Source organism: Eurosta solidaginis, chromosome 2, assembly GCF_040869045.1.
Source record: "Eurosta solidaginis isolate ZX-2024a chromosome 2, ASM4086904v1, whole genome shotgun sequence".
NCBI lineage: Eukaryota > Metazoa > Arthropoda > Insecta > Diptera > Tephritidae > Eurosta > Eurosta solidaginis.
The window spans coordinates 80837183-80862302 of record NC_090320.1 but is presented as its reverse complement, the minus strand read 5'-3'; the positions used below and the strand labels follow the sequence as shown (position 1 = coordinate 80862302).

Here is a 25120-nt window from a genome sequence, read left to right as displayed (position 1 = left end):
GCCCATCACGTACTGTGGCATTGCAACCTGCAAGCAAACAACAAACAGGGGAGAGATGTCGCTTCCCAAGGCAGTCGGTTCTATGTACCGGAGCGACTCGGGATTTTTCCCGACCAAGGACTGTCATTTCAGTGTAACCCCATTTAATTTGTTGCGTACCTCCCACAAATTTTCATCCTCCCAGCAGCTCCTTGCAGCGGGAGTGCTCCATATTCTCTTGCTCCGGGAAGGTATCGAATCCAATCCGGGTCTGTATCCTGACCGCGGTCCTGAGATATGGTATTGTTGCATCTTCCGGAAAAGAATATTTTTAGGACGCTCATACTCTGTTCAGTGTGCCTCGTGTAAGGGATGGTTGCATCGGACAGGTTGTTCTGGGCTTGATCCCAAAACCCGACGTCCACGTAACTTTTATAAATCTTTTGTGGCTCCTTGCTGTTCACGTCCAAGGGCGTCCCGTAGTCTACGCCTTAGCGCTCCCCAATACCTTCCAGCAGCCCAGCTGCTCAGCAAGCCACAACTAGTACTCGCTGCTGCTCGCGCCACGCGGCGCCCACAACTCAAACAGCTGCTACCACTCATAACTACTATCTCCGTAGTCGAGTCTGTAGCAATGATGAGCATCAGCCCCTGCCCCCGTCTTCTCCCCCCCCCCCCCCCCCTCTTTTCCGACAGCAATCGTGTAGGTCAGGGAAACAGACTCTTAGTCCCTAACCCCGTTTGCACCGTTTGCCAACACAGAATATATATTTTTGCCATATCCGCCCAATGCAGCTCCTACCTTGGGCGGTGCCACTTTCCTAGATGTTCTGGTCTCCGCGACGGCAACCCCCCGACGGGTTTCATTGCGCCATGTTGCCAGGTCGCAAACCCCAATCTACTGGGTACCCCAATTCTTGCCCAAGGACACCCAGTCCCAGGGCCACAACAGCAGTTGCGTCCTGGCCTTCCTCAACCCAGGCGTAGTCACCCGTCACTTAGTCCCAGAGTAGCGACGTCTCCCCCTATGCACTTCAGAATTCTGCAGTTAAATTGTAATGGACTAACTGGGAAGATCACGGAGATAGTCGATTTCATGAAGCGGCACAACATCCGCATTGCTGCAATTCAAGAGACTAAACTCACAGCAAGATCTACACTGCAAACCTGTTCTGGGTATAATGTCCACAGAAAAGATCGCATGAGCGGAAATGGAGGCGGCCTCGCGTTTATCATACACCACTCTGTGCAATATCATATATTTGATCCTGGCATCGACCGCAGGGACAATGTCTTAGAACGTCAAGGCCTATCTGTCCGGTCAGGCGATGCAAACCTAGAAATCATCAACATCTACATCCCTCCTGCCACCTGTTGCCCCAGTGGATACCACCCTAATATTAGCGCCTTACTCACTGGCAACAATCGCATTATCTTAAGCGACTTTAATGCCCATCACGATCTATGGCATTCAAACTTGCGGGCGGACAGTAGGGGTGAGATGTTGGCGGATCAAATAGAAGAAACGACGTTCTACACAATAAACGGAGACGCCCCACTCGTATGGTAGGAAGCTGTCACAGTTCGGCGGATATCTCAATCGTGAGCGCAGAACTCGTAAACTGCGTCAACTGGCAGTCGATGGTAACATTGGCATCCGACCACCTGCCTATACTTATTTCGTTCGAGCGTACCGCCGACTTCATCGTTACAGAAAAACGCACTTTCATAAACTTTAAAAAAGGAAAGTGGGACGAATATAAATCTTTTACAGACAACCTCTTTGCTGCCCTCCCAATCCCGACTGATTCCCGCCAAGGGGAGGCCGCAAATTTAGCAAGAGAACGTGACCTTATAAGACAGCTCGACCCAGGCGACCCCAAATAAGGGATATAAACCAACGCATCAGATTGCTTGTGGATGAACACAAGGGGAGAAATGGGAGGAGCACCTTAGAGGTTGTAACCTCTCTGCCGGTGTGGGTAAACTTTGGTCCACCGTAAAGTCCCTATCGAATCCGTCTAAGCACAATGACAAAGTTTCCATGTTGTTGTTGTTGTTGTTGTAGCAATGCTCGCTCCACCTAATAGCCGCGACCGATCACAAATTGTCATCAATATCCTCTAACGGGAGTCCAAGGAAACTTGCCGTTTCAACAGGGGTGGACCATAAGGAAAGGGGTGTTAGAGGCGTTGGTTCCACATTACAATTGAAGAGATGGTTGGTGTCATGTGGGGACACATTACAAGCGGGGCATACATTTTGTCGGGGTTGATTCTGGATAGGTAAGGGTTTAACCTGTTACAGTATCCAGAACGAAGTTGAGCAAGAGTGACACGCGTTTCCCTGGGGAGTATGCGTTCCTCTTCCGCGAGTTTTGGATAATTTTCGTTAAGTACTGGATTCACCGGGCAATTCCTGGCATAAAGGTCCGACGCCTGTTTATGGAGTTCACCAAGGACCTGCTTGTGTTTTTTCACTTCATACGGCTGGGTTCTCAGGTGCCGTATTTCCTCAAAATGCTTAAGGAGATTACTCCTTAAGCCCCTAGGCGGTGCTAGTTCATCAATCAGATGTCTGTTGGGATGCCCAGGATTCTGGGTATTCCACAGGAACTGTTTGGTCAGCATCTCATTTCTCTCCCTGGTGGGGAGTATTCTCGCCTCATTATGCAGATGGTGTTCTGGGGACATAAGAAGACAGCCCGTGGCGATTCTGAGAGCAGTATTTTGGCAGGCCTGTAGTTTCTTCCAGTGGGTGATTTTTAGGCTTGGCGACCATATGGGTGACGCGTAGCACGTAATCGGCTGGCTAATTGCTTTGTATGTAGTCATGAGCGTTTCTTTATCTTTTCCCCAAGTACTGCCAGCGAGGGATTTGAGGATTTTGTTACGGCTCTGAATTCTCGGAACAATTGCGGCTGCGTGCTCACCAAAATGTAGATCCTGATCAAACGTCACACCCAAGATTTTGGGGTGTAGGACAGTCGGTAGCGTAGTGCCATCGACGTGGATGTTCAAAATGGTCGACATTTGGGACGTCCATGTTGTAAATAAGGTCGCGGAAGATTTGGTCGGTGATAATTCCAGGTTTCGCGAGGCGAAAAAACTGGAGAGATCAGGGAAGTAGCCGTTTATTTTATTGCATAGCGTATCGATCTTTGGGCCTGGGCCTGTGGCCATTATTGTGAAGTCATTGGCGTAAGAAACGATTGTGACTCCTTCCGGTGGTGAAGGTAGCTTAGATATGTAGAAATTAAACAAAAGTGGGGATAGGACACCACCCTGTGGCACCCCTTGTTTAATTCTCCTTGGTTTTGATGTTTCGTTTCTAAATTGCACTGATGCCTGCCGACCACCGAGATAATTTGCGGTCCACCTTTTAAGACATGGGGGAAGGGTAGACCCTTCCAGGTCCTGCAGTAACGAGCCATGGTTGACCGTATCAAAAGCTTTTGATAGGTCTAGCGCTACGAGTACTGTTCTATGGTGCGGGTATTGATTTAAACCACAATTTATCTGGGTGCTAATGGCATTTAGCGCGGTGGTAGTGCTATGGAGTTTTCTGAAGCCATGCTGATGAGGGGCTAGCTGCAAATTTGCTTGGAAATAAGGGAGCAAAATGGCTTCAAGCGTCTTTGCCACTGGCGATAGGAGAGATATCGGACGATACGACTCACCTATGTTATCTGGTTTGCCAGGCTTTAGTAGCGGGACCACCTTGGCCATTTTCCATTTCTCAGGTATGACAAAGGTGGAAAGAGACAGATTGAAGACATGCGCTAAATATTTGAAACCCTCTTTCCCTAGGCTTTTAAGCATCAGCATGGCTATGCCGTCAGGGCCCACTGCTTTGGATGGTTTAGCACGACCAATGGCGTCCTCAACCTCTTTAGCGGTGATGGTGATTGGTGACGCGCTGAATTTGTGTTTATGTGCGTGTCTATTGGCTCTCCGTCTATCTTTGTCGACCGTAGGATGCATTATATATTGTCGGCAGAAAGCGCTCGCGCATTTTTTCGCGTCCGACAGCACTTTGTCGCCAAAGGCGATGGAAACTTTGTCTTTGTGCTTAGTCGGATTCGATAGGGACTTTACGGTGGACCAAAGTTTACCCACACCGGTAGAGAGGTTACAACCTCTTAGGTGCTCTTCCCATTTCGCCCGCTTGTGTTCATCCACAAGCAATCTGATGCGTTGGTTTATATCCCTTATTTGGGGGTCGCCTGGATCAAGCTGTCTTATAAGGTCACGTTCTCTCGCTAAGTTTGCGGCCTCCGCCGGGAAGTAGGGCCGGATTTCGGGAATTCTCCCGGCGGGAATGAAATGTGCCGAGGCGGATTTAATGACCTTACGGAAGGCACGCTCCCCTTGGCGGGCATCAGTCGGGATAGGGAGGGCAGCAAAGCGGCTGTCTGTAAAGGATTTATATTCTTCCCACTTTCCTTTTTTGAAGTTTATGAGAGTGCGTTTTTCAGTGACGATGAAGTCGGCGGTACGCTCAAGCGAAATAAGTATGGGCAGGTGGTCGGATGCCAATGTTACCATCGGCTGCCAGTTGACGCAGTTTACAAGTTCTGCGCTCACGATTGAGATATCTGGCGAGCTGTGACAGCTTCCTACCATAATTGTGGGGGCGTCTCCGTTTATTGTGCAGAACGTCGTTTCTTCTATTTGATCCGCCAACATCTCACCCCTACTGTCCGCCCGCAAGTTTGAATGCCATAGATCATGATGGGCATTGAAATCGCCTAAGATAATGCGATTGTTGCCAGTGAGTAAGGCCCTGATATTAGGGCGGTATTTACTGGGGCAACAGGTGGCAGGAGGGATGTAAATGTTGATGATTTCTAGGTTTGCATCACCTGACCGGACAGATAGGCCTTGAAGTTCTAAGACATTGTCCCTGTGGTCGATGCCAGGATCAAATATATAATATTGCACAGAGTGGTGTATGATAAATGCGAGACCGCCTCCATTTCCGCTCTCGCGGTCTTTCCTGTGGACATTATATCCAGAGCAGGTCTGCAATGCAGATCTTGCTGTGATTTTAGTCTCTTGAATCGCAGCAATGCGGATGTTGTGCCGCTTCATGAAATCGACTATCTCCGTAATCTTCCCAGTTAGTCCATTACAGTTTAACTGCAGAACTCTGAAGTGCATAAGGGGAGACATCGCCACTCTGGGGGTAAGTGACGGGTGACTGCGCCTGGGTTGTGGAAGGCCAGGACGCAATTGCTGTTGTGGCCCTGGGACTGGGCGTCCTTGGGCAAGCAATGGGGTACCCGGATGATTTGGGTTTGCGACCTGGAAACATGGCGCGATGAAACCCGTCGGGGGGTTGCCGTCGCGGAGACCAGAACATCTAGGAAAGTGGCACCACCCAAGGCAGGAGCTGCATTGGGCGGATGTCGCAAACCTATATATTCTGTGCTGGCAGACGGTGCAAACGGAGGTAGGGACTAAGAGTCTGTTTCCCTGACCTGCACGATTGCTGCGGGAAAAGAGGGGGGAGAAGACGGGGGCAGGGGCTGATGCTCAGCATTGCTACCAACTCTACTACGAAGGTAGTAGTTATGAGTGGTATCAGCTGTTTGAGTTGTTGGCGCCGTGGGGCGCGAGCAGCAGCGGGTACTTGTTGTGGCTTGCTGAGCAGCGGGGCTGCTGGAAGGTAGTGGGGAGCGCTAAGGCGTAGACTACGGGACGCCCTTGGACGTGAACAGCAAGGAGCCACAAAAGATATATAAAAGTTACGTGGACGTCGGGTTTTGGGATCAAGCCCAGAACAACCTGTCCGATGCAACCATCCCTTACACGAGGCACACTGAACAGAGTATGAGCGTCCTAAAAATATTCTTTTCCGGCAGATGCAGCAATACCATTTCTCAGGACCGCGGTCAGGAGACAGACCCGGATTGGATTCGATACCTTCCCGGAGCAAGAGAATATGGAGCAGTCCCGCTGCAAGGAGCTGCTGGGAGAATGACAATTTGTGGGAGGGACGAAACAAATTAGATGGGGTCACACTGAAATGACAGTCCTTGGTCGGGAAAAATCCCGAGTCGCTCCGGTACATAGAACCGACTGCCTTGGGAAGCGACAAAGTTTCCATCGCCTTCGGCGATAAAGTACTGTCGGACTCGAAAAAATGCGCAAGCACTTTCTACCGTCAATATGTAATGCATTCTACGGTCGACAAAGATAGACGGAGGGCCAACAGACACGCACATAAACATAAATTCAGCGCGTCTCCAATTACCATCGCGGCCATTGGTCACGCTAAACCATCCAAAGCAGTGGGCCCAGACGGCATAGCCATGCCGATGCTTAAAAGCCTAGGGAAAGAGGGTTTCAAATACTTAGCACATGTTTTCAACCTGTCTCTTTCCACCTTTGTCATACCCGAAAAATGGAAAATGGCCAACGTGGTCCCGCTACAAAAGCCTGGGAAACCAGCTAACATAGGAGAGTCTTATCGTCCGATATCTCTCCTATCGCCAGTAGCAAAGACGCTTGAAGCCATTTTGCTCCCCTACTTCCAAACAAATTTGCAGCTAGCCTGTCATCAGCATGGCCTCAGAAAACTCCATAGCACCACCACCGCGCTAAATGCCATCAGCACCCAGATAAATTGCGGTTTAAATCAAAACCCCCACCATAGAACAGTACTCGTAGAGCTAGACCTATCAAAAGCTTTTGATACGGTCAACCATGGCACGTTACTGCAAGACCTGGAAGGGTCTACCCTTCCTCCATGTCTTAAAAGGTGGACCGCAAATTATCTGGGTGGTCGGTAGACATCGGTGCAATTTAGAAACGAAACATCAAAACCAAGAAGAATTAAACAAGGGGTGCCACAGGGTTGTGTCATATCCCCACTTTTGTTTAATTTCTACATATCTAAGCTACCTTCACCACCAGAAGGAGTCACTATCGTTTCATACGCCGATGACTGCACAATAATGGCCACAGGCCCAGGCCCACAGATCGATGAGCTCTGCAACAGAATAAACGGCTATCTCACCAGTTTTTTCGTCTCGCGAAAAATGGCATTATCACCGACTAAATCTTCCGCGACCTTATTTACAACATGGACGTCCCAAATGTCGCCCATTTTGAACATCCACGTCGATAGCACTACGCTACCGACTGTCCTACACCCCAAAATCTTGGATGTGACATTTTATCAGGATCTACATTTTGGTGAGCACGCAGCCGCCATTGTTCCGAAAATCCAGAGCCGTAATAAAATCCTCAAATCCCTTGCTGCCAGTACCTGGGAAAAAGATAATGAAACGCTCATTACTACATACAAAGCAATTGGCCAGCCGTTTACGTGCTACGCGTCACCCATATGGTCGCCAAGCCTAAAAATTACCCACTGGAAGAAGCTACAGGCCTGCCAAAATACTACTCTCAGAATCGCCACGGGCTGTCTTCTTATGTCCCCAGAACACCATATACATAATGAGGCGAGAATACTCCCCATCAGGGAGAGAAATGAGATGCTAACCAAACAGTTCCTGTTGAATACCCAGAAACCTGGGCATCCAAACAGACATCTGATTGATGAGCCAACACCGCCTAGGGGCTTAAAGAGTCATCTCCGTAAGCATTTTGAGGAAATAAGGCACCTGAGAACCCAGCCGTATGAAGCACAAAAACACAAGCAGGTCCTTGGTGAACTCCACAAACAGGCGTCGGACCTTTATGCCGGGAATTGCCCGGTGAATCCAGTACTCAAAGAAAAGTACCCAAAACTTGTGGAAGAGGAACGCATACTCCCCAGGGAAACGCGTGTCACTCTTGCTCAACTTCGTTCTGGATACTGTAACAGGTTAAACTCTTACCTATCCAGAATTAACCCCGACATACAAAATGTATGCCCCGCTTGCAATGTGTCCCCACATGACACCAACCATCTCTTTAATTGTAATGTGGAACCAACGCCTCTAACACCCCTTTCATTATGGTCCACCCCTGTTGAAACAGCAAGTTTCCTTGGACTCCCGTTAGGGGATATTGATGACAATTTGTGATCGGTCGCGGCTATTAGGTGGGGCGAAGCACTGCTACAACAACAACAACAACAGGGGAGATATGTTGGCGGAACAAATACATCACGAGCAGCACGATGAACAGAGACGTTTCCATACGTATGGTAAGAAATTGTTATATGTAGTTTGCCATCGCATCAAATCCCCTTACTCCTCCAGCTGGAAAGATCAGCGGGTCTCATCTCATCATCATTTCATTTTCCGAACCCGCTTTAATCCAGCTAAAAAAATGTGCCAAATCGGCCAATTTCCAATGGAGGCCGCAACCTTAACGAGAAAGCGTCTCCTTGTGAGGCACCAATACCCTGGCGACCCTCAAGTCAGGGACATAAACTTACGCATCATACAAGATGTGGATAAACACAAACGGACGAAATGGGAGGAACTTCTAAAGACCTGTAGCTTATCTGTCGGTGTTCGTAAGCTATAGTCAACCGTAAAGTATCTCTCAAATCCAACAAAGCACAATGACAAAATATCCGTCGACTTTGGCGATAGAATGCTGTCGGCGCGAGCATCCCTCGGTTGACGAATACAGAAGGCGAGCCAACACCATATCCGAATATATAAAAAAAAAACAAAAAACCCTTATCACTAAGGGATTCAGCTACTTGACACTTGTCTATATCCATATTTTCAATTGTGGAACCAACGCATGTTGTTTATTGAGGAAAGAAGGTTTAAAAGCCATACAAATACAATTACAAATTTCACCCCTTACATTTATGGTATCAACAATTATTTAAAACGAACACGCCAACCTTTTAAAAAAGCCTTGCGGCAGTTTTGTGTTCAAAATGTCTCTTGCAAATAAAAAGAGTTGGGCAAAATGTATCCGTTTCCTTCAGTTAACATGCAAAATAGGTTTGTTTGCTTCAAATTTCAATTCGTAAATTATTCAAACATAAAATTATCTATTCGAAAATTTATTCAGGAATAATTTATTCATGAATAAGCTAAGCAATAATTTTCATTTCGCCCCATCCAATAGATGCGACCGATCACAAATTGTCATCAATATCCCCTAACGGGAGTCCAAGGAAACTTGCTGTTTCAACAGGGGTGGGCCATAATGAGAGGGGTGTTAGAGGCATTGGTTCCACAATACAGTTAAAGACATGGTTGGTGTCATGTGGGGACACATTACAAGCAGGACATATCTTTTGTATGTCGGGGTTGATTCTGGATAGGTAAGAGTTTAACCTGTTATAGTATCCAGACCGAATTTGAGCTAGAGTGACTCGTGTTTCCCTAGGGAGAGTGCGTTCCTCTTCTGCTAGTTTCGGATATTGTTCTTTGAGTTCAGGATTCCCCGGGCAACTCCCGGCATAAAGGCCCGACGCCTTTTTATGGAGTTCACTGAGGACCGGCTGTGTTCTCAGGCGCCGTATTTCCTCATAAAGCTTACGGAGATTACTCCTTAAGCCGCTGGGTGGTGTTGGCTCATCAAACAGATGTGTATTGGGATGCCCAGGTTTCTGGGTATTCAACAGAAACTGTTTGATTAGCATTTCATTTCTCTCCCTAATGGGGAGTATTCTCGCCTCATTATGTAGATGGTGTTCTGGCGGTGCTGAGGGCGGTATTTTGCCAGGTTTGCAGGTTCTTCCAGTGAGTAGTCTTTAGGCTTGTCGACCATATCGGGGACGCGTAGCATGCAATCGGCTGGCCAATGCTTTGTAAGTGGTAATGATCGTTTCTTTATCTTTACCCCAAGTACTGCCAGCAAGAGATTTTAGGATTTTATTGCGGCTCTGGATTTTCGGTACAATTGCGGCTGCATGCTCACCAAAATGCAGATCCTGATCAAACGTCACTCCCAAGATTTTGGGGTGTAAGACAGTTGGTGGCGTAGTGCCATTGACGTAGATGTTCAAAATTGTCGACATTTGGGACGTCCATGTTGTAAATAAGGTCGCCGATTATTTAGTTGGTGATAATGTCAGGTTTCGCCAGGCGAAAAAACTGGAGAGATCAGGGAGATAGCCGTTTATTTTGTTGCAAAGCTCATCGATCTGTGGGCGTGGGCCTGTGGCCATTATTGTGCAGTAATCGGCGTAGGAAACGATAGTAGCTCCTTCTGGTGGCGAAGGTAGCTTTGATATGTAGAAGTTAAACAAAAGTGGGGATAGGACACCACCCTGTGGCACCCCTTGTTTAATTCTTCTTGGTTTGCATGTTGCGTTTCTAAATTGCACCGATTCCTGCCGATCATCCAGATAATTTGCGGTCCACCTTTTAAAATTGGGGGAAGGGTAGACCCTTCCAGGTCTTACAGTAACGTGCCATGGTTGACCATATCAAAAGCTTTTGACAGGTCTACCGCAACGAGTACCAATGCCAATGCCATGCTGATGATAGTCTAGTTGCAAATTTGCTTTAAGTAGGAAAGCAGATTGGCTTCAAGTGTCTTGGCTACTGGCGATAGGAGAGATATCGGGCGATAAGAATCTCCTATGTCAGCTGGTTTCCCAGGCTTTAGTAGCGGGCCACCTTGGCCATTTTCCATTTTTCGGGGATGACAAAGGCGGAAAGGGATAGGTTGAATACATGTGCTAAATATTTGAAACCCTCTTTGCCTAGGCTTTTAAGCATCGGCATGGCTACGCCGTCTGGGCCCACTGCTTTAGATGGCTTAGCATGACCGATGGCATCCTCAACCCTTTGGCGGTGATGGTAATCGGGGACGCGCTGAATTTATATTTATGTGCGCGTCTGTTGGCCCTCCGTCTAACTTTGTCAACCGTAGAATGCATTATATATTGTCGGCAAAAGGGCTCGCGCATTTTTTCGCATCCAAACGCAGCAAAACCATTTTTTAGGACTGGGGTCAGGGAAGGACCCGGATTGGGTTCGATACCTTCCCGGAGCAGGAGAGTATGGCGCAGTCCCGCTGCAAGGAGCTGCTGGGAGGATGACAATTTGTGGGAGGGACGCAACAAATTAAATGGGGTTACACTGAAATGACAGCCCTTGGTCGGGAAAAATCCCGAGTCGCTCCGGTACATAGAACCGGCTGCCATGGGAAGCGTTTTTAGAAGGTTGTCTTGTAGATCTCATATATTTTTTTTGGAATAAACATTTCGTTACAGTTTATAAAATTACCAAAAGTGCAACGTTCCGCTTTAAAGGGGAATTTTCTTAGATAAGGTTGTGCCAAGACTCCGTGTATTTCTGCCATGAAAATCTTCTCAGTGAAATTCATCTCCTCGGAGGTATATGTATGTACATATCGCGCCTTATCTATATATATAAAAATTAAATGATGTTCGTTCCTGTCCATGTTTTGGGGCCGATACGAAGCCAATTTTAGTCGTTCTTTTTGATATTATAGGGATCAAATAGGGGAAGGTTTTTAACAAAAAAAAATTTTTTTAATTTCTAGGGTCTTGAGATATAGGTCAAAACGTGGACCCGGATAACCCTACGACGTGTTTATACAATATGGGTATCAAATGGAAGCTTCTGATGATTACTTTAATATAGGGTACTTTTCGTACCCATAGGTGACTAGGGTCTCGATATATAGGCCAAAGTGTGGACCCGGGTACCCCAAGAATGTGTTTATACAATATGGATATCAAATGAAAGCTGTTGATGAGTGCTGTAGTACATGATCATTTTTCGTACCCCTGGGTGAGTAGGGTCTCGAGATATAGGCCAAAACGTGGACCCAGATACCCCTAGAATGTCTTTATACAATATGGATATCAAATGAAAGCTGTTGATGAGTTCTTTAGCAGAGGGTAATTTTCATACATCTGGGTGACTAGGGTCTCGAGATATTGCCCAAAACGTGGACCTAGATACCCCTAGAATGTCTTTATACAATATGGATATCAAATGAAAGCTGTTAATGAGTTCTTTAGCAGACGGTAATTTTCATACATCTGGGTGACTAGGGTCTCGAGATATTGCCCAAAACGTGGATCAGAATAACCTTAGGATGTGTTTTTACATTATGGGTACTATATCAAATTCAACCAGACTAAGTTACGGTCCGAGGAATACATTCACTTACGGGATGCAGTGAATAACGATGGAAATGTGAATGACACCGGTAGAATGATCATATTACCAGCAACATATACTGGTAGCCCGCGACACATGCATGAATATGCACAGGATGCCATGGCGTATGTTCGCGCTTATGGAAGGCCGGAACTGTTTATTACTTTTACATGCAATCCGCAATGGAGTGAAATCAAAGACCATTTTTTTCCTGGCCAATTTCCAATTGATCGACACGACATAAAAGTAAAATCACTTATGGACTTCATTGTCAAACATAGTGTTTGGAGAGGTGCGTTGTTATACACACATTTTGATTTGGTTGGTTGATAAAATTACACCGGATCAAATTGATAGTTTGATATCAACTGAAATACCAGATCAAACGATTGATCCAGATTTGTTCGAAGTCGTCACAAAAAATATGATACATGGACCTTGCGGTGCAATGAATGTGAACTGTGCGTGCATGATTGACGGAAAATGTTCGAAGCGATAACCACGAGCATTAATTTCGGATACGGTCACAGGTATGGATATCCGGCATATCGTCGTCGATCCACTGATGGCAATGGTAAATCAACGATATTTAAGATGGGAAATCCAAATGTTGAAGTTGACAATCGTTGGATTGTTCCATATTGTCCATTGTTGTCCAAAATATTCAAAGCGCATAATAACGTGGAATACTGTAATTCCGTTAAATCAATTAAATACATTTGCAAATATGTAAATAAAGGAAGCGATATGGCTGTATTCGCTGCAGTCCAAAATGACAACGGCGAGATTAAAAAATATCAAATGGGGCGTTATATAAGCAGTAACGAAGCGATATGGTGATTTTTTTTTTATTCCCAATACACAAAAGACATCCAACAGTCGTTCATTTAGCGGTTCACCTTGAAAATGGCCAACGCGTTTATTTTACTCCTGAAAATGCAGCACTTAGAGCAACAAGTGCACCGTCTACAACTTTGACTGCCTTTTTTCATTTATGTCAATCGGACGATTTTGCAAGAACAGTGCTATATGGAGAAGTGCCACAACATTTCACATGGGATAAATCCAGGAAAACATTTCAAAGGCGAAAACAAGGAAAAACAGTTCAAGGTCATCCTAATGTGTTCTCAACAGATGCATTAGGACGCATTTATGCAGTGTTTTTACTTGCGCGTGTTGTGAATTAATGTTCGTGGCCCAACATCATTCCAAGCTTTAAGAACAATTAATGGTGAATTGTGCGCTACGTGAAGGATGTCAACAATTTAATTTGTTGGAGGATGATAAGCATTGGGAAAATACGCTCGCAGTTTCAGCTGTAATAGCCACTCCACATCAAATACGAACATTATTTTCGATAATAATTGCAATGTGCTCTCCATGTAATCCATTGGAATTATGGAATAATTTCAAAGATTATATGGCAGATGATATTTTAAAGCAAATGCGTCGAAATACTGCTAATTATGAGTTGGAATTCACATTGGAAACTTACAATGAAGCATTGATAAGGATTGACATTTGTTTGTCGATGTCAAACAAATCGTTAGTACAATTGAGCATGCCAGCAGCAAATCGTCCAATGCATGATTTGTTCAATGGAGAACTGGAGCGTGAATACCATTATGATTTTAATGAACTATACACATTTGTAACATCAAATAAATTGAATGGCCAACAGCAACATGTTTAGGATACAATCATGAATAATGTTAGCCGTTGGACTGGTGGATTGTTTTTCTTGGATGCTCCTGAGGGAACAGGCAAGACCTTTTTGATTTCATTGATATTAGCAACAATTCGATCAGATAACAACGTTGCATTGGCACTCGCGTCTTCCGTCTTGTGGCTACATTACTGGAAGGCGGTCGCACAGCACAATCTGCATTAAAGTTGCCTTTGAATATGCAGGTAAATGAAACACCAACATGAAATATTTCGAAAACATCTGGAATCGCAAAAGTTCTTAAAGTATGTAAGCTCATCGTAAGGGACGAGTGTACTATGGCACACAAGAAATCATTGGAGGCACTTGATAGAATTTTGAAAGATCTACGAGGAAGCCAAACAGTCTTTGGAGGTGCCATGATTTTATTGGCTGGAGATGTCATGCAAACATTACCTGTGATCCCAAAATCCACGGCTGCAGATGAAATCAATGCATGTTTAAAATCATCGTATTTATGGAGATGTAAACACGCTTACACTTACTACAAACGTACGTGTTCAACTATAAAACGAACCGTCAGCAGCTGAATTTTCCCAGCAACTACTGAAAATCGGAAATGGCCAAATGTGTGTCGATCCAACAGGAATGATTACATTGCCTAACCATTTCTGCACTTTTGCACAGTCTAAAGAGGCATTGATACAGAGTGTATTTCCAAACATAGTTCAACATTACAAAAACTATGATTGGCTCAGCGAAAGAGCAATTTTACCTGGGAAAAATAAGGACGTCAATGATATAAATGCAGCTATTCTGTATCAAATACCTGGTGACATAGTTGCATATAAGCCGATGGACTGAATTCTTAAACTCACTCGATTTGCCAGGCCTACCACCTTATAATTTACGATTAAAAATTTGAGCCACGAGTTTGCAACGGTACCAGACTCGCTGTGAAGAAGCTAATGGGTAACGCTATTGAAGCAACAATTTTGAAAGGGAAGTACAAAGGAGAAGACGTTTTGATACCCAGAATTCCACAGTTTCCGACGGATTTACCATTCGATTTCAAACGTTTGCAGTTCCCTATTCGCCTTGCCTTCGCTATGACAATTAATAAGGCGCAAGGACAGTCTCAACAAATGTGCGGTATTAATTTAGAATACCCAATTTTTTCTCATGGACAATTGTATGTAGCTTGCTCACGAGTAGGCAAACCATCGTCATTATTCATTTACGTGAAAGATGGAAAAACCAAAAACGTTCTCTACCAAAAAGTGTTACAATAAAGTTCGAATGAAATTGTATCAAAGAATTTGCTTTGTTTCGTATTAATTTTATTCTCTTTCAGCAAATCATTGAATTTATCGCCTAGCGAAGCGGGCGAGGAGGGTACGCTAGTGTTTATATAATTTTTTTTAATAAACATTTTTGGAAAGTTTTTGAAACCTATTCGTATTTCTTATGGAATCAGTTTTGGATAACTCATGTAACCATGTGTAAAAAACGTGAATTCAAAGCAGATATCGACATTCAGAATGCTTTTCATAAAACGGTTTATTTATACTTTCTTATGGAATCAGTTTTGGATAACTTATGTAACCATGTGTAAAAAACGTGAATTCAAAGCAGATATCGACATTCAGAATGCTTTTCATAAAACGGTTTATTTATACTAAAAATGCAATTAAGTACTTACAAACATTCCCATTGATATTGTGTGCGTTTGTATAATATGCGAGTCGTCAGTTACAATATTTGGACAAATATGACCCAAACCAAATCGATTTGTGACCTGATCATTTTGTTCAATCAGTGATAGATATACCGACTCTTCTCTCACCACTTGAAAGTATGGCTGCATCCAGCGTGCGCATGGTTCAATCGTTTGCCAATCAAATCCTGAGCACCGTAGCGCAATCTCTCTAAAACAAAAACATATTCGTGTTTATAAATGAAAAACTGTTTTTGCTTTAATGTAAATAAATACCTATTGAACGTGTGACTCATAGCGGCTGCAGCAATTATAGAATATCCATAATCTGCAATTCCTAAATCTAACGAACACAAGTCTAACAATTGTGCTGTTTGCACGAATTCCATTCCAGAGAATTGTGGATAAATAAAAGCATCATTTGTATCTTCATTATTTGTTAGTACTGACGTTTTTGCTTTAGATAAATTTCGTTTAAATGACGCAGGAGTTCTATTGTTTACATTCAACTGCATATAAACACCTAACCAACCCATTGGTGTCACCGGATTTATACTCCATTCAAGGGTTTGTAGTAGCAAAACTTCATGCTGTAATATATCCGATTCTTGGCATGCGCCATCTGTAACATAGGCGAATTCGCCAATTTTTGGTGGATAAATTTCTTCTACTTTTGCGGCAACAAAAAGACACGTTATGCCAATAAGTTGTAGATGTGTCTTCTGAATATTCTTTTGTACGCTAAGATAACGATCCAAATAATCAACTGCCAAATAATAGGTCTCCCGATGAAGCTTGTATACTTCGCACACTTCAATCAACCAATCAAGCAATATGGCACGCATGCGAGGCTGTAAACTGGAATGACGTTCCAACATTGAACCTGAACGCAAACAGGCTGCTTGTTGATCCTTTTTGCACATTAACTGCCATACATCGTCCGCATTCGCCCAACTTAATGCTGGCAAGGGACACTGTCGCAATTCATCTGGTTCTGCACCAGGAGTCATACAACTATATTGCATTCCAGCATAATCAGCGAATGGCTTGAAAGACTTTGAACTTTCATAGTTAGGATTTATTTCACTATTTACCGAAATTAAAGTTAATTGGCCGGGAGTGCGTTCTCCCAATTGGGTGACTGTATGTAGCTCGAATAAGTGATGCGCTTCTTTGGAACTAGATATGGAACATGTTGAAGGCGATGTCGTTGCAGATACAAGTTCATCATCTTCTGCTCGGACCTCATCGTCGAGTTGTAGACTATTTGGACTATCGGGAATACAATCTGCAGTGATATTAAAATTCGCCTCAGCGGAAAGATAATCATAGGAACTATGTGTGTCGATTTCATGAGGAAATACGTCAACCGGTGAGGGATACACAGATGACGCCACTGAACTGACATCACTTTTGTATGGTGAAGGCTGTGCTTGTTTGCGTTTTGCTGACGGCGGCTCAGAGCCAAAATCTGGATCCTGAAAAAAAAGATAAAATAAAGTTATAAATACAGATGTACCTATGCACAAACAAACAAAATAATTTATATAGCCTCCTAATATTATACCTGTGTTATGTTATACATGCATATATTTTTCTGATAAGTGGACCAGGGGCTGATTTATTCTAATAAATCTTATTTATAATGATAGGTATAATACCCGAAAATTCTACCAAAAAATCCGGCGGATGACGGAAGGCTTCACGACTGGGGCAGATTCCTTCAGAAGTGATAACGGCAACCTGGTAACTGATGTACAGAGTGTGCTTAAGTTGTGGAGGGAACACTCATCGTTGCTAGCTAGCGATGGAGAAGACGAAAGCCAAATCGCCGATCATGGAAAACACATCTCGCACCCGGCTATAACGAAGTGAGAATGGCAATATCCCAGCCAAAAAATCACAAGGCGCCAGGTAATGAAGGATTACCCGCCGAGCTGATCAAACACTGAGACAAAGAGATGCTAAAGAGTATGCATCGACTCCTATGCAAAATATGGTCAGATGAGCGCATGCCTCCAAATCGGAATTTAAGTCTGCTCTGCTTAATCCACAAGAAATACGATCCCACAAATTGCGCCAATTACCGCGGAACTAGCCCGTTTAATATCGCATATAAGGTTCTACCTTGCGTACTGTGTGAAGGACTGAAGCCCATAGTCAACGAACTAATTAAACCTTATCAGTGCGGCTTCAGACCTGGTAAATCTACTACCGACCAGATCTTCACGATGCGCCAGATACTGGTCTCACGATAAGAGAATCGACACCCACCATATATTTGTCGTCTTCAAATAAGCCTTTGACGGCGCGAAAAGAAGTTGTTTATATGCTGCTAGGTCTGAACTTAAGTTCCCTGCAAAGTAAATAAGACCCTCTTAAATGACGTTGAGCAACACGACAAGCTCTGAAAGGATTGCGAAGGACCTCTCCGAGCTATTCGAAACCAAACGGCGCTTCAGACAAGGTGACTCCCTTTCGTGCACTCGGAATGTTCACTGCCAAGGGGCGACCCCGCTAAGGAAAGCTTATATCTAATTGAAAAAATTGGTTTCTAAATTTTTGATGTTCCTTTTCCCGGGACTTGAACCCAGGATCTTCGGTGTGGCTGGCGGAGCTGAGTAAGTATTTGTTGTCATATGTAGTGTTGGCGCATTCGCACCTTGGCCGCCACGGCAATGTTGACGGATGTAAATTCGAGACTATTAGCTAGAAATCAAACGGAGAATAACTCGTGCCAACCAGGGTTGCTGTGGACCGAGTAGGTGGTAAAGTGCTCCCGACGAACAAAAATCAGGTTCTACAAGTCGTTCATCATACCTGGGCTGATGTACGGCTCGGAATCATGGACGGTGTAGAGAGAAGATGAGATGGCTCTTGGAGTGTTGTCCTGCCGACTGCGAGTATCATTATGCTGTATTATGGCCTCAAGCCGGCCTCGAGGCTTTGAGTCTCGTTGCATTTGTTAACAATATGTTCTTCGCCGCCTAGTCTACAGGTGGTATGTGTAATCTTCCTGCCATTTACCATGCAGCGGATTCATCTTGCTAGGACTAGACGTTCTTCAATCAAATTAAGACAATCCATGATAGCCCGTTTAGAGACATTTCAAAAGCCACACAATGTCATCTTATATCTGAAAAGAAGTTCAATTCCCAAGGTACCTTAGTAACAGCAATCATCTGAATGCAACAGTTTCCATTAGTTATAACATTGGCAATTTACCACTTAGTAAAAAAGGGTTGAACCACTTGAACCGAACCAATAAGGCGGTTCAGAGGTACCCAGGAACCGGTTCAAGTTTTGCCAAAGTGGTTCCAAACACTGAAACAAACCGGATCGATTTCTGAGGCGGTTTTCAGCCCTGTCTTTCAACACTCAGGCCATACTCTTTCAAATGACATTGTTACTTTTCCTTTTAAGCCAAGGGAAATCAAACAAACGACAACTAATATATTTTGTTGTAGGAATTGTTACTTCAAACAAAAAATTTTAATCAAGTGCGTTAACACTTTGTGAGATGCCTTTAAATTCTGGGTCGTACAAAAATCATTTGCAAAAGGTATGAATATAAATCCTTTGGACTTCTTCTGGTTGTGAACCAGAGTTACGAGGGCGAATAATTTGTAACGCGGAATAACTCTTGCTACCTATTACAACTTTGAGCTGATTATAAATGAAGTTGATACCTTATTCGGTGTTTTTGTGTGGAGTGCTCGAGGGACAGTTGTTCGAAAAGTTTATGAACCTTTGCAGTTTTCATAGCACAAATCGATTCGAAAGTAAATCTATTACAATTTGGGTTCAAGGGATAGCGGATAAGAAGAAAATTCGAGAATTGCTAGCATGCTGGCCGTTAGAGGCGACTAAAATCCACATTCCCAAAGGCCAAACAAAATTGTTCCCGCTGCAAATTTTTCTAGTGCTAGCACCAGAAGGTTATAGTACCGCAGCGTACAATATTCGTTAAAATCAACGTACTTGTCAATGAACAAAAGTAGCAGAAATATCATCCAATCAGTAGCAACTCTGGCAAACAGTTGCTTCTTTCTACTTTGATGAGCACGTTGCAGGCGGCACTTTATTCACCTCTCTGAAGTTGGCAAGGCAACTTTTACGTGGAAAAAAACTACCTATTGGGAAAATTGCCGTGAATTTGCCGTAATTTATCCGTGAAACAAAAAAATTTGCCATCGCGGCCATATCTTAGAAAATACAGGGTGGCACGCCAACTTCACGTGAAGTAAGCGTGCCACCTTTCGAAAACCACCTTAGAGACCAGTTAGAACAAGTAAGGAAGGCTAAGTTCGGGTGTAACCGAACATAACATACTCAGTTGAGAGCTATGGAGACAAAATAAGGGAAAATCACCATGTAGGAAAATGCACCTAGGGTATCCCTGGAATGCGGTTGTATGACATGTGTATCAAATGGAAGGTATTGAAGAGTATTTTAAGAGAGAGTAGGCCATAGTTCTATGGATGGACGCCATTTAGGGATATCGCCATAGAGGTGGACCAGGGCTGACTCTAGAATTTGTTTGTACGATATAGGTATCAAATGAAAGGTGTTAATGAGTATTTTAAAAATGTGTGTGCCTAGTTGTATATGTGAAGGAGTTTTCGAGATATCGCCATAAAGGTGGACCAGGGGTGACTCTAGAATGTGTTTGTACGATATGGGTATCAAATGAAAGGTGTTACTGAGCATTTTAAGAGGGAGTGGGCCTTAGGTCTATAGGTGGACGCCTTTTCGAGATATCGCCATTAAGGTGACTCTAGAATGTGTTTGCACGATATGGGTATCAAATGAGAGGTGGTAATGAGTATTTTAAAATGGAGTGATCCTTAGTTCTATAGGTGGACGCCTTTTCGAGATATCGCCATAAAGGTGGGCCAGGGGTGACTCTAGAATGTGCTTGTACAGTATCGGTATCAAATGAAAGGTGTTAATAAGTATTTTAAAAGGGAATGGGCCTTAGTTCTATAGGTGAACGCCTTTTCGAGATATCGCCATAAAGGTGGAACAGGGGTGACTCTAGAATGTGTTTGTACGATATGGGCATCAAATGAAAGGTGTTAATGAGTATTTTAAAAAGGAATGGGCTTTAGTTCTATAGGTGAACGCCTTTTCGAGATATCGCCATAAAGGTGACCAGGGGTGACTCTAGAATATGTTTGTACGATATGGGTATCAAATGAAAGGTGTTAATGAGTATTTTAAAAGGGAGTGATCCTTAGTTCCATAGGTGGACGCCGTTTCCAGATGTCGCCATAAAGGTGGACCAGGGGTGACTCTAGAAAGTGTTTGTACGATATGCGAATCAAATGAAAGGTGTTGATGAAAATTTTAAAAGCGAGTGGGCCTTCGGTGTATTGATGGACGCCTTTTCGAGATATCGCCATAAAAGTGGACCAAGGGTGACTCTAGAATGTTTGTACGATGTGGGTATCAAAAGAAAGGTGTTACTGAGCATTTTAAGAGGGAGTGGGCCTTGGGTCTATAGGTGGACGCCTTTTCGAGATATCGCCATTAAGATGGGCCAGGGGTGACTCTAGAATGTGTTTGTACGATATGGGTATGAAATGAAAGGTGGTAATGAGTATTTTAAAAGGGAGTGATCCTTAGTTCTATAGGTGGACGCCTTTTCGAGATATCGCCATAAAGGTGGACCAGGGGTGACTCTATAATGTGTTTGTGCAATATGGGTATCAAATTAAAGGTATTAATGAGGGTTTTAAAAGCGAGTGGCCCTTAGATGTATTTGTGAAGGCGTTTTCGCGATATCGACCGAAATGTGGGTGATCTTTTATTTTTGTATTTTGTTGCACCACATCATTACTGGAGTTGAATGTTGACATAATTTACTTATATACGGTAAAGATATTAAATTTTTTGTTAAAATTTGACTTTTAAAAAATTTTTTTTTAAAAAGTGGGCGTGTTCTTCATCCGATTTTGCTCATATTTATTTAGCACATATATAGTAATAGTAGTAACGTTCCTACTAAATTGCATCATGATATCTTCAACGACTGCCAAATTACAGCTTGCAAAACTTTTAAATTACCTTCTTTTAAAAGTGGCCGGTGCCACGCCCATTGTTCAAAAACTTACTACTTTTCTATTCTGCGTCATAAGGTAAACCCACCTACCAAGTTTCATCGCTTTATCGGTCTTTGACAATGAAATATCGCATTTTTTCGGTTTTTCGAAATTTTCGATATCGAAAAAGTGGGCGTCGTTATAGTCCGATATCGTTCATTTTAAATAGCGATCTGAGATGAGTGCCCAGGAACCTACATACAAAATTTCATCAAGATACCTCAAAATTTACTCAAGTTATCGTGTTAACGGACAGACGGACGGACATGGCTCAATCAAATTTTTTTTCGATACTGATGATTTTGATATATGGAAGTCTATATCTATCTCGATTCCTTTATACCTGTAAAACCAACCGTTATCCAATCAAAGTTAATATACTCTGTGAGCTCTGCTCAACTGAGTATAAAAATAATTCTTGCACACGAATTTGCCGTAAATTTGCAGTAGATAAGTGGCATATTTTATAATTTCGAAAAAAAATTTAAATTTTTTATGGTCCACCGCCAGCTTGACGCGAAGTTAGCGTGCCACTTTTCGAAAACCAGCTTAGACACCAGTTAGGAAAATAATTCTTACAAGTGAATTTGCCGTGAAACAAAAAAATTTGCCGTGGCCATATTTTAGAAAATATAGGGTGGCACGCTAACTTCACGTGAAACCACCTTAGCGACCAGCTAGGAAAATAGTTCTTGCACACGAATTTGCCGTAGATAAGTGGCATATTTTATCAATAAAATTTTTTTTTTTCGAATTTATAAAATATGCTGGTCTCTAAGGTGCTTTTAGAAAAGAGGCACCCTAACTGCACATGAAGTTCGCGGTGTACCATAAAAAATTTTAATTATTTTTTGGCATTTATAAAATATGCCACTTATCTGCGGCAAATTCGTGTGCAAAAATTTTTTTCCTAGCAGGTCTCTAAGGTGGTTTTCTGAGGGTGGCACGCTAACTTCGTGTGAAGTTGGCGTGCCACCCTATATTTCCTAAAATATGGCCAGGGCAAATTTTTTTGTTTCACGGATAATTCACGGCAAATTTACGGCAATTTTCCCAATAGGTAAATTTTTTCCACGTAAAAGTTGTCTTGCCAACTTCAAAGAGGTAATTTATTCCGCGGTGGTAGAATGGATATACAGGCGTTATTAGCTTTTGTTGTACATATTTCAAATATTATTATTATAGTTTGTATTTCAAACCTTTTAAAATAAAAAAATAACCTTTTAAAATAAAAAATAATACAGAGAAGAGATAACTATCAAGTTCAAGTTTTCTTTTAAGCAGACCTTTGGCACTTATACATACAAAGCAAAAACTGACATATGCGCTTATAAGCAATAAGGAATAGTGATTTCACTCCTGATAGATAAGCCTTAGAATATGGTAAATAAAGCACATCATATGCCTTTTAATAACGTCAAATGAGCCTTATCCCTTAAGTAGATAACAATAAAGAATAAATGTTGCCTAAACTTATACGGGATACATAAATAAAACCTAACTATAGTCGATACATTTTCGTAATATTTTTAAGGAAACTGGATTTTCTTTTTACTTGACAAATTGGAAAACTAGTTTTAATAAGTAAGTCTACTTTTTATCGTTTGAAAATATCAAGTAAAGACGTAAATTTTATATTTCTCGTTGTATGAGGCAATCTATTTCCGGTTTTTGGTGTAGTGTTTTTTGAACTTTCTTATACACTGACAAGAGCTGTGTGTCGACTCCAAACTACATCTGGAAATGGCTTCTGGTAAATGATTTCCGGGCTGGTCGAAACACTTCAGAGAAGTGACCCCGAATAAAAAACTTGAAAAAAGATTTCTAATGCTACTTGTCTCGTAACTTGAACGTAGGAACTGATGACGTTGGACTGATTTTTTTTTTAATGGACGTTGTGGCAGCGCGCTGCCCTCAAGTGGTCCAATGAAACCAGGCTAATCCTGTTCACGCGATCGATTTACATATACATATATATAATAACTTTATTTTTGTTTTTGCCGAGTTTTTGATGGCAGCGGTTTGTCAGGCGTCGAGATCGGAGACTGCTCAGCTACAGAAGAGATATCATCAGCCAAGAGTAATGCTTAAAGAGAACAGAAGAATGCGTTTTATACAATAATTATTAAGAGTGGTGCAAAGAGTGGTAGGAAAAAAGGGAGTCCGAGCTATCAAATGTCTTTGAGCGAGAGTTATAATCTTGGCATAAACACCGAAAAGGTTCACTTAGTTCGAAATTCGTTCTACATTGTTTCAGCAGAAGAGGTTTGAAGTGTCTCGAAGTCCGAGAGGGTAGACAAAAGCTCACTTTGTTCAGAAGGAATGGGCTTGAAATTGATCCATTTAAAAGTTTTGTCATAAAAATTTACACCAAGCATTGATAAGCTTTTCGATAAGAGATTACCAATTTATATTTCAATTATGTTTTGGAATGGGTGATTATAAAGATGAAAAAAGGAATTCAAAGCCAGATGATGTCTTATTACAAGGTCTATGCAAGCCTGGTTTTATATATGCAATAACAATTTTTTTTTTTTCAGTTAAATAATCTAACGTATACGTATATAAAATTCAAAAGAAAGAAACTAATGTGTTTTTTACATTTTAAAATGTGAAAAATACATTATTTTTCATTTATCAAATAATTAGAATTTTACATTTTTGAAATGTGTTTTTATTTTGTCTCGTTATTGGCCGTTAGTGTGTAGAAAAACTGAAATTTTTGGTTGGGCTCAAGGCCGGGTTTTCTTAAATAAGACACTTGGATGTGTATTTTATTTTGTTTTTATTTTTCAATATTTCGACTTCAGTCTGAAGTCATCCTCAGGACTAGATATAACATGAAACATAATTATTAAAACCAGAAAAGGCATCAACAAACATTTATTACTTACATATTAAGCTACGCTTTGAAGACTAAAACAGCTCTACAATAGTTATATGTAACAAGCATACAATTGGTATAGACCGAAAAAGTAAACAAACAAAAGAACAGTAATCGTAAACAAAATTCATAAAAAACAACCATACATAAGACAGCAAACAGATGATCATCCCAATATGGCATAGTTCTTGTCCCGACGACGAATGTACATACATACATATACATAAATAATTCGATCAGCATCCATATATGTATGTAATACTTCTATATCGCTACTACTGAACTGGGCAGCCTGTCAAACATTACAGTACAGATATACAACGAGAGAAGGAGACAAAATCTCAATGCTGTCGTTTAATTTTTGTAAAAAAGGGGCTTAAATATATGTATATTTCATCAAGCCGTCTTGCTTCTATCAATATTGTACATTAGGCTATTTTGTTCTCCAAATGAAAAAGTAAGCTTTTGTTTTCCATTAGTATTATAAAATTTTTATTGTTTTAAGAACTCCGCAGAATAGCATTGCCGATTTGTGCTGAGTGTGCATATATATGTACGTATGTAAATGAGCCCTTAGCCACGTTTGTTTTTTGAAACGAAAAAAGCACGGACGAAAAAGAGTATGTTAGAAAAAAATTAACAAAATTGATATTATTTCAACACCAATAGCAGCCAGCCCAGTACCTACTCATATTTTGTTTAC

At 42.3% G+C, this 25120-nt stretch overlaps 1 protein-coding gene across 1 annotated transcript in view; it reads right to left on the bottom strand.

Annotated features, from left to right (window-relative positions):
- Positions 1 to 25120, bottom strand: part of CycE (cyclin E) — a 185727-nt gene that overhangs the window by 5120 nt on the left and 155487 nt on the right. Inside the window, exons 4-5 of the mRNA XM_067765908.1 lie at positions 15706 to 16907; positions 15415 to 15640 (exon numbers count right to left, since the gene is read on the bottom strand). Coding sequence (XP_067622009.1) covers positions 15415 to 15640; positions 15706 to 16907 — 1428 coding nt within the window. The remainder of the gene's footprint in view (positions 1 to 15414; positions 15641 to 15705; positions 16908 to 25120) is intronic.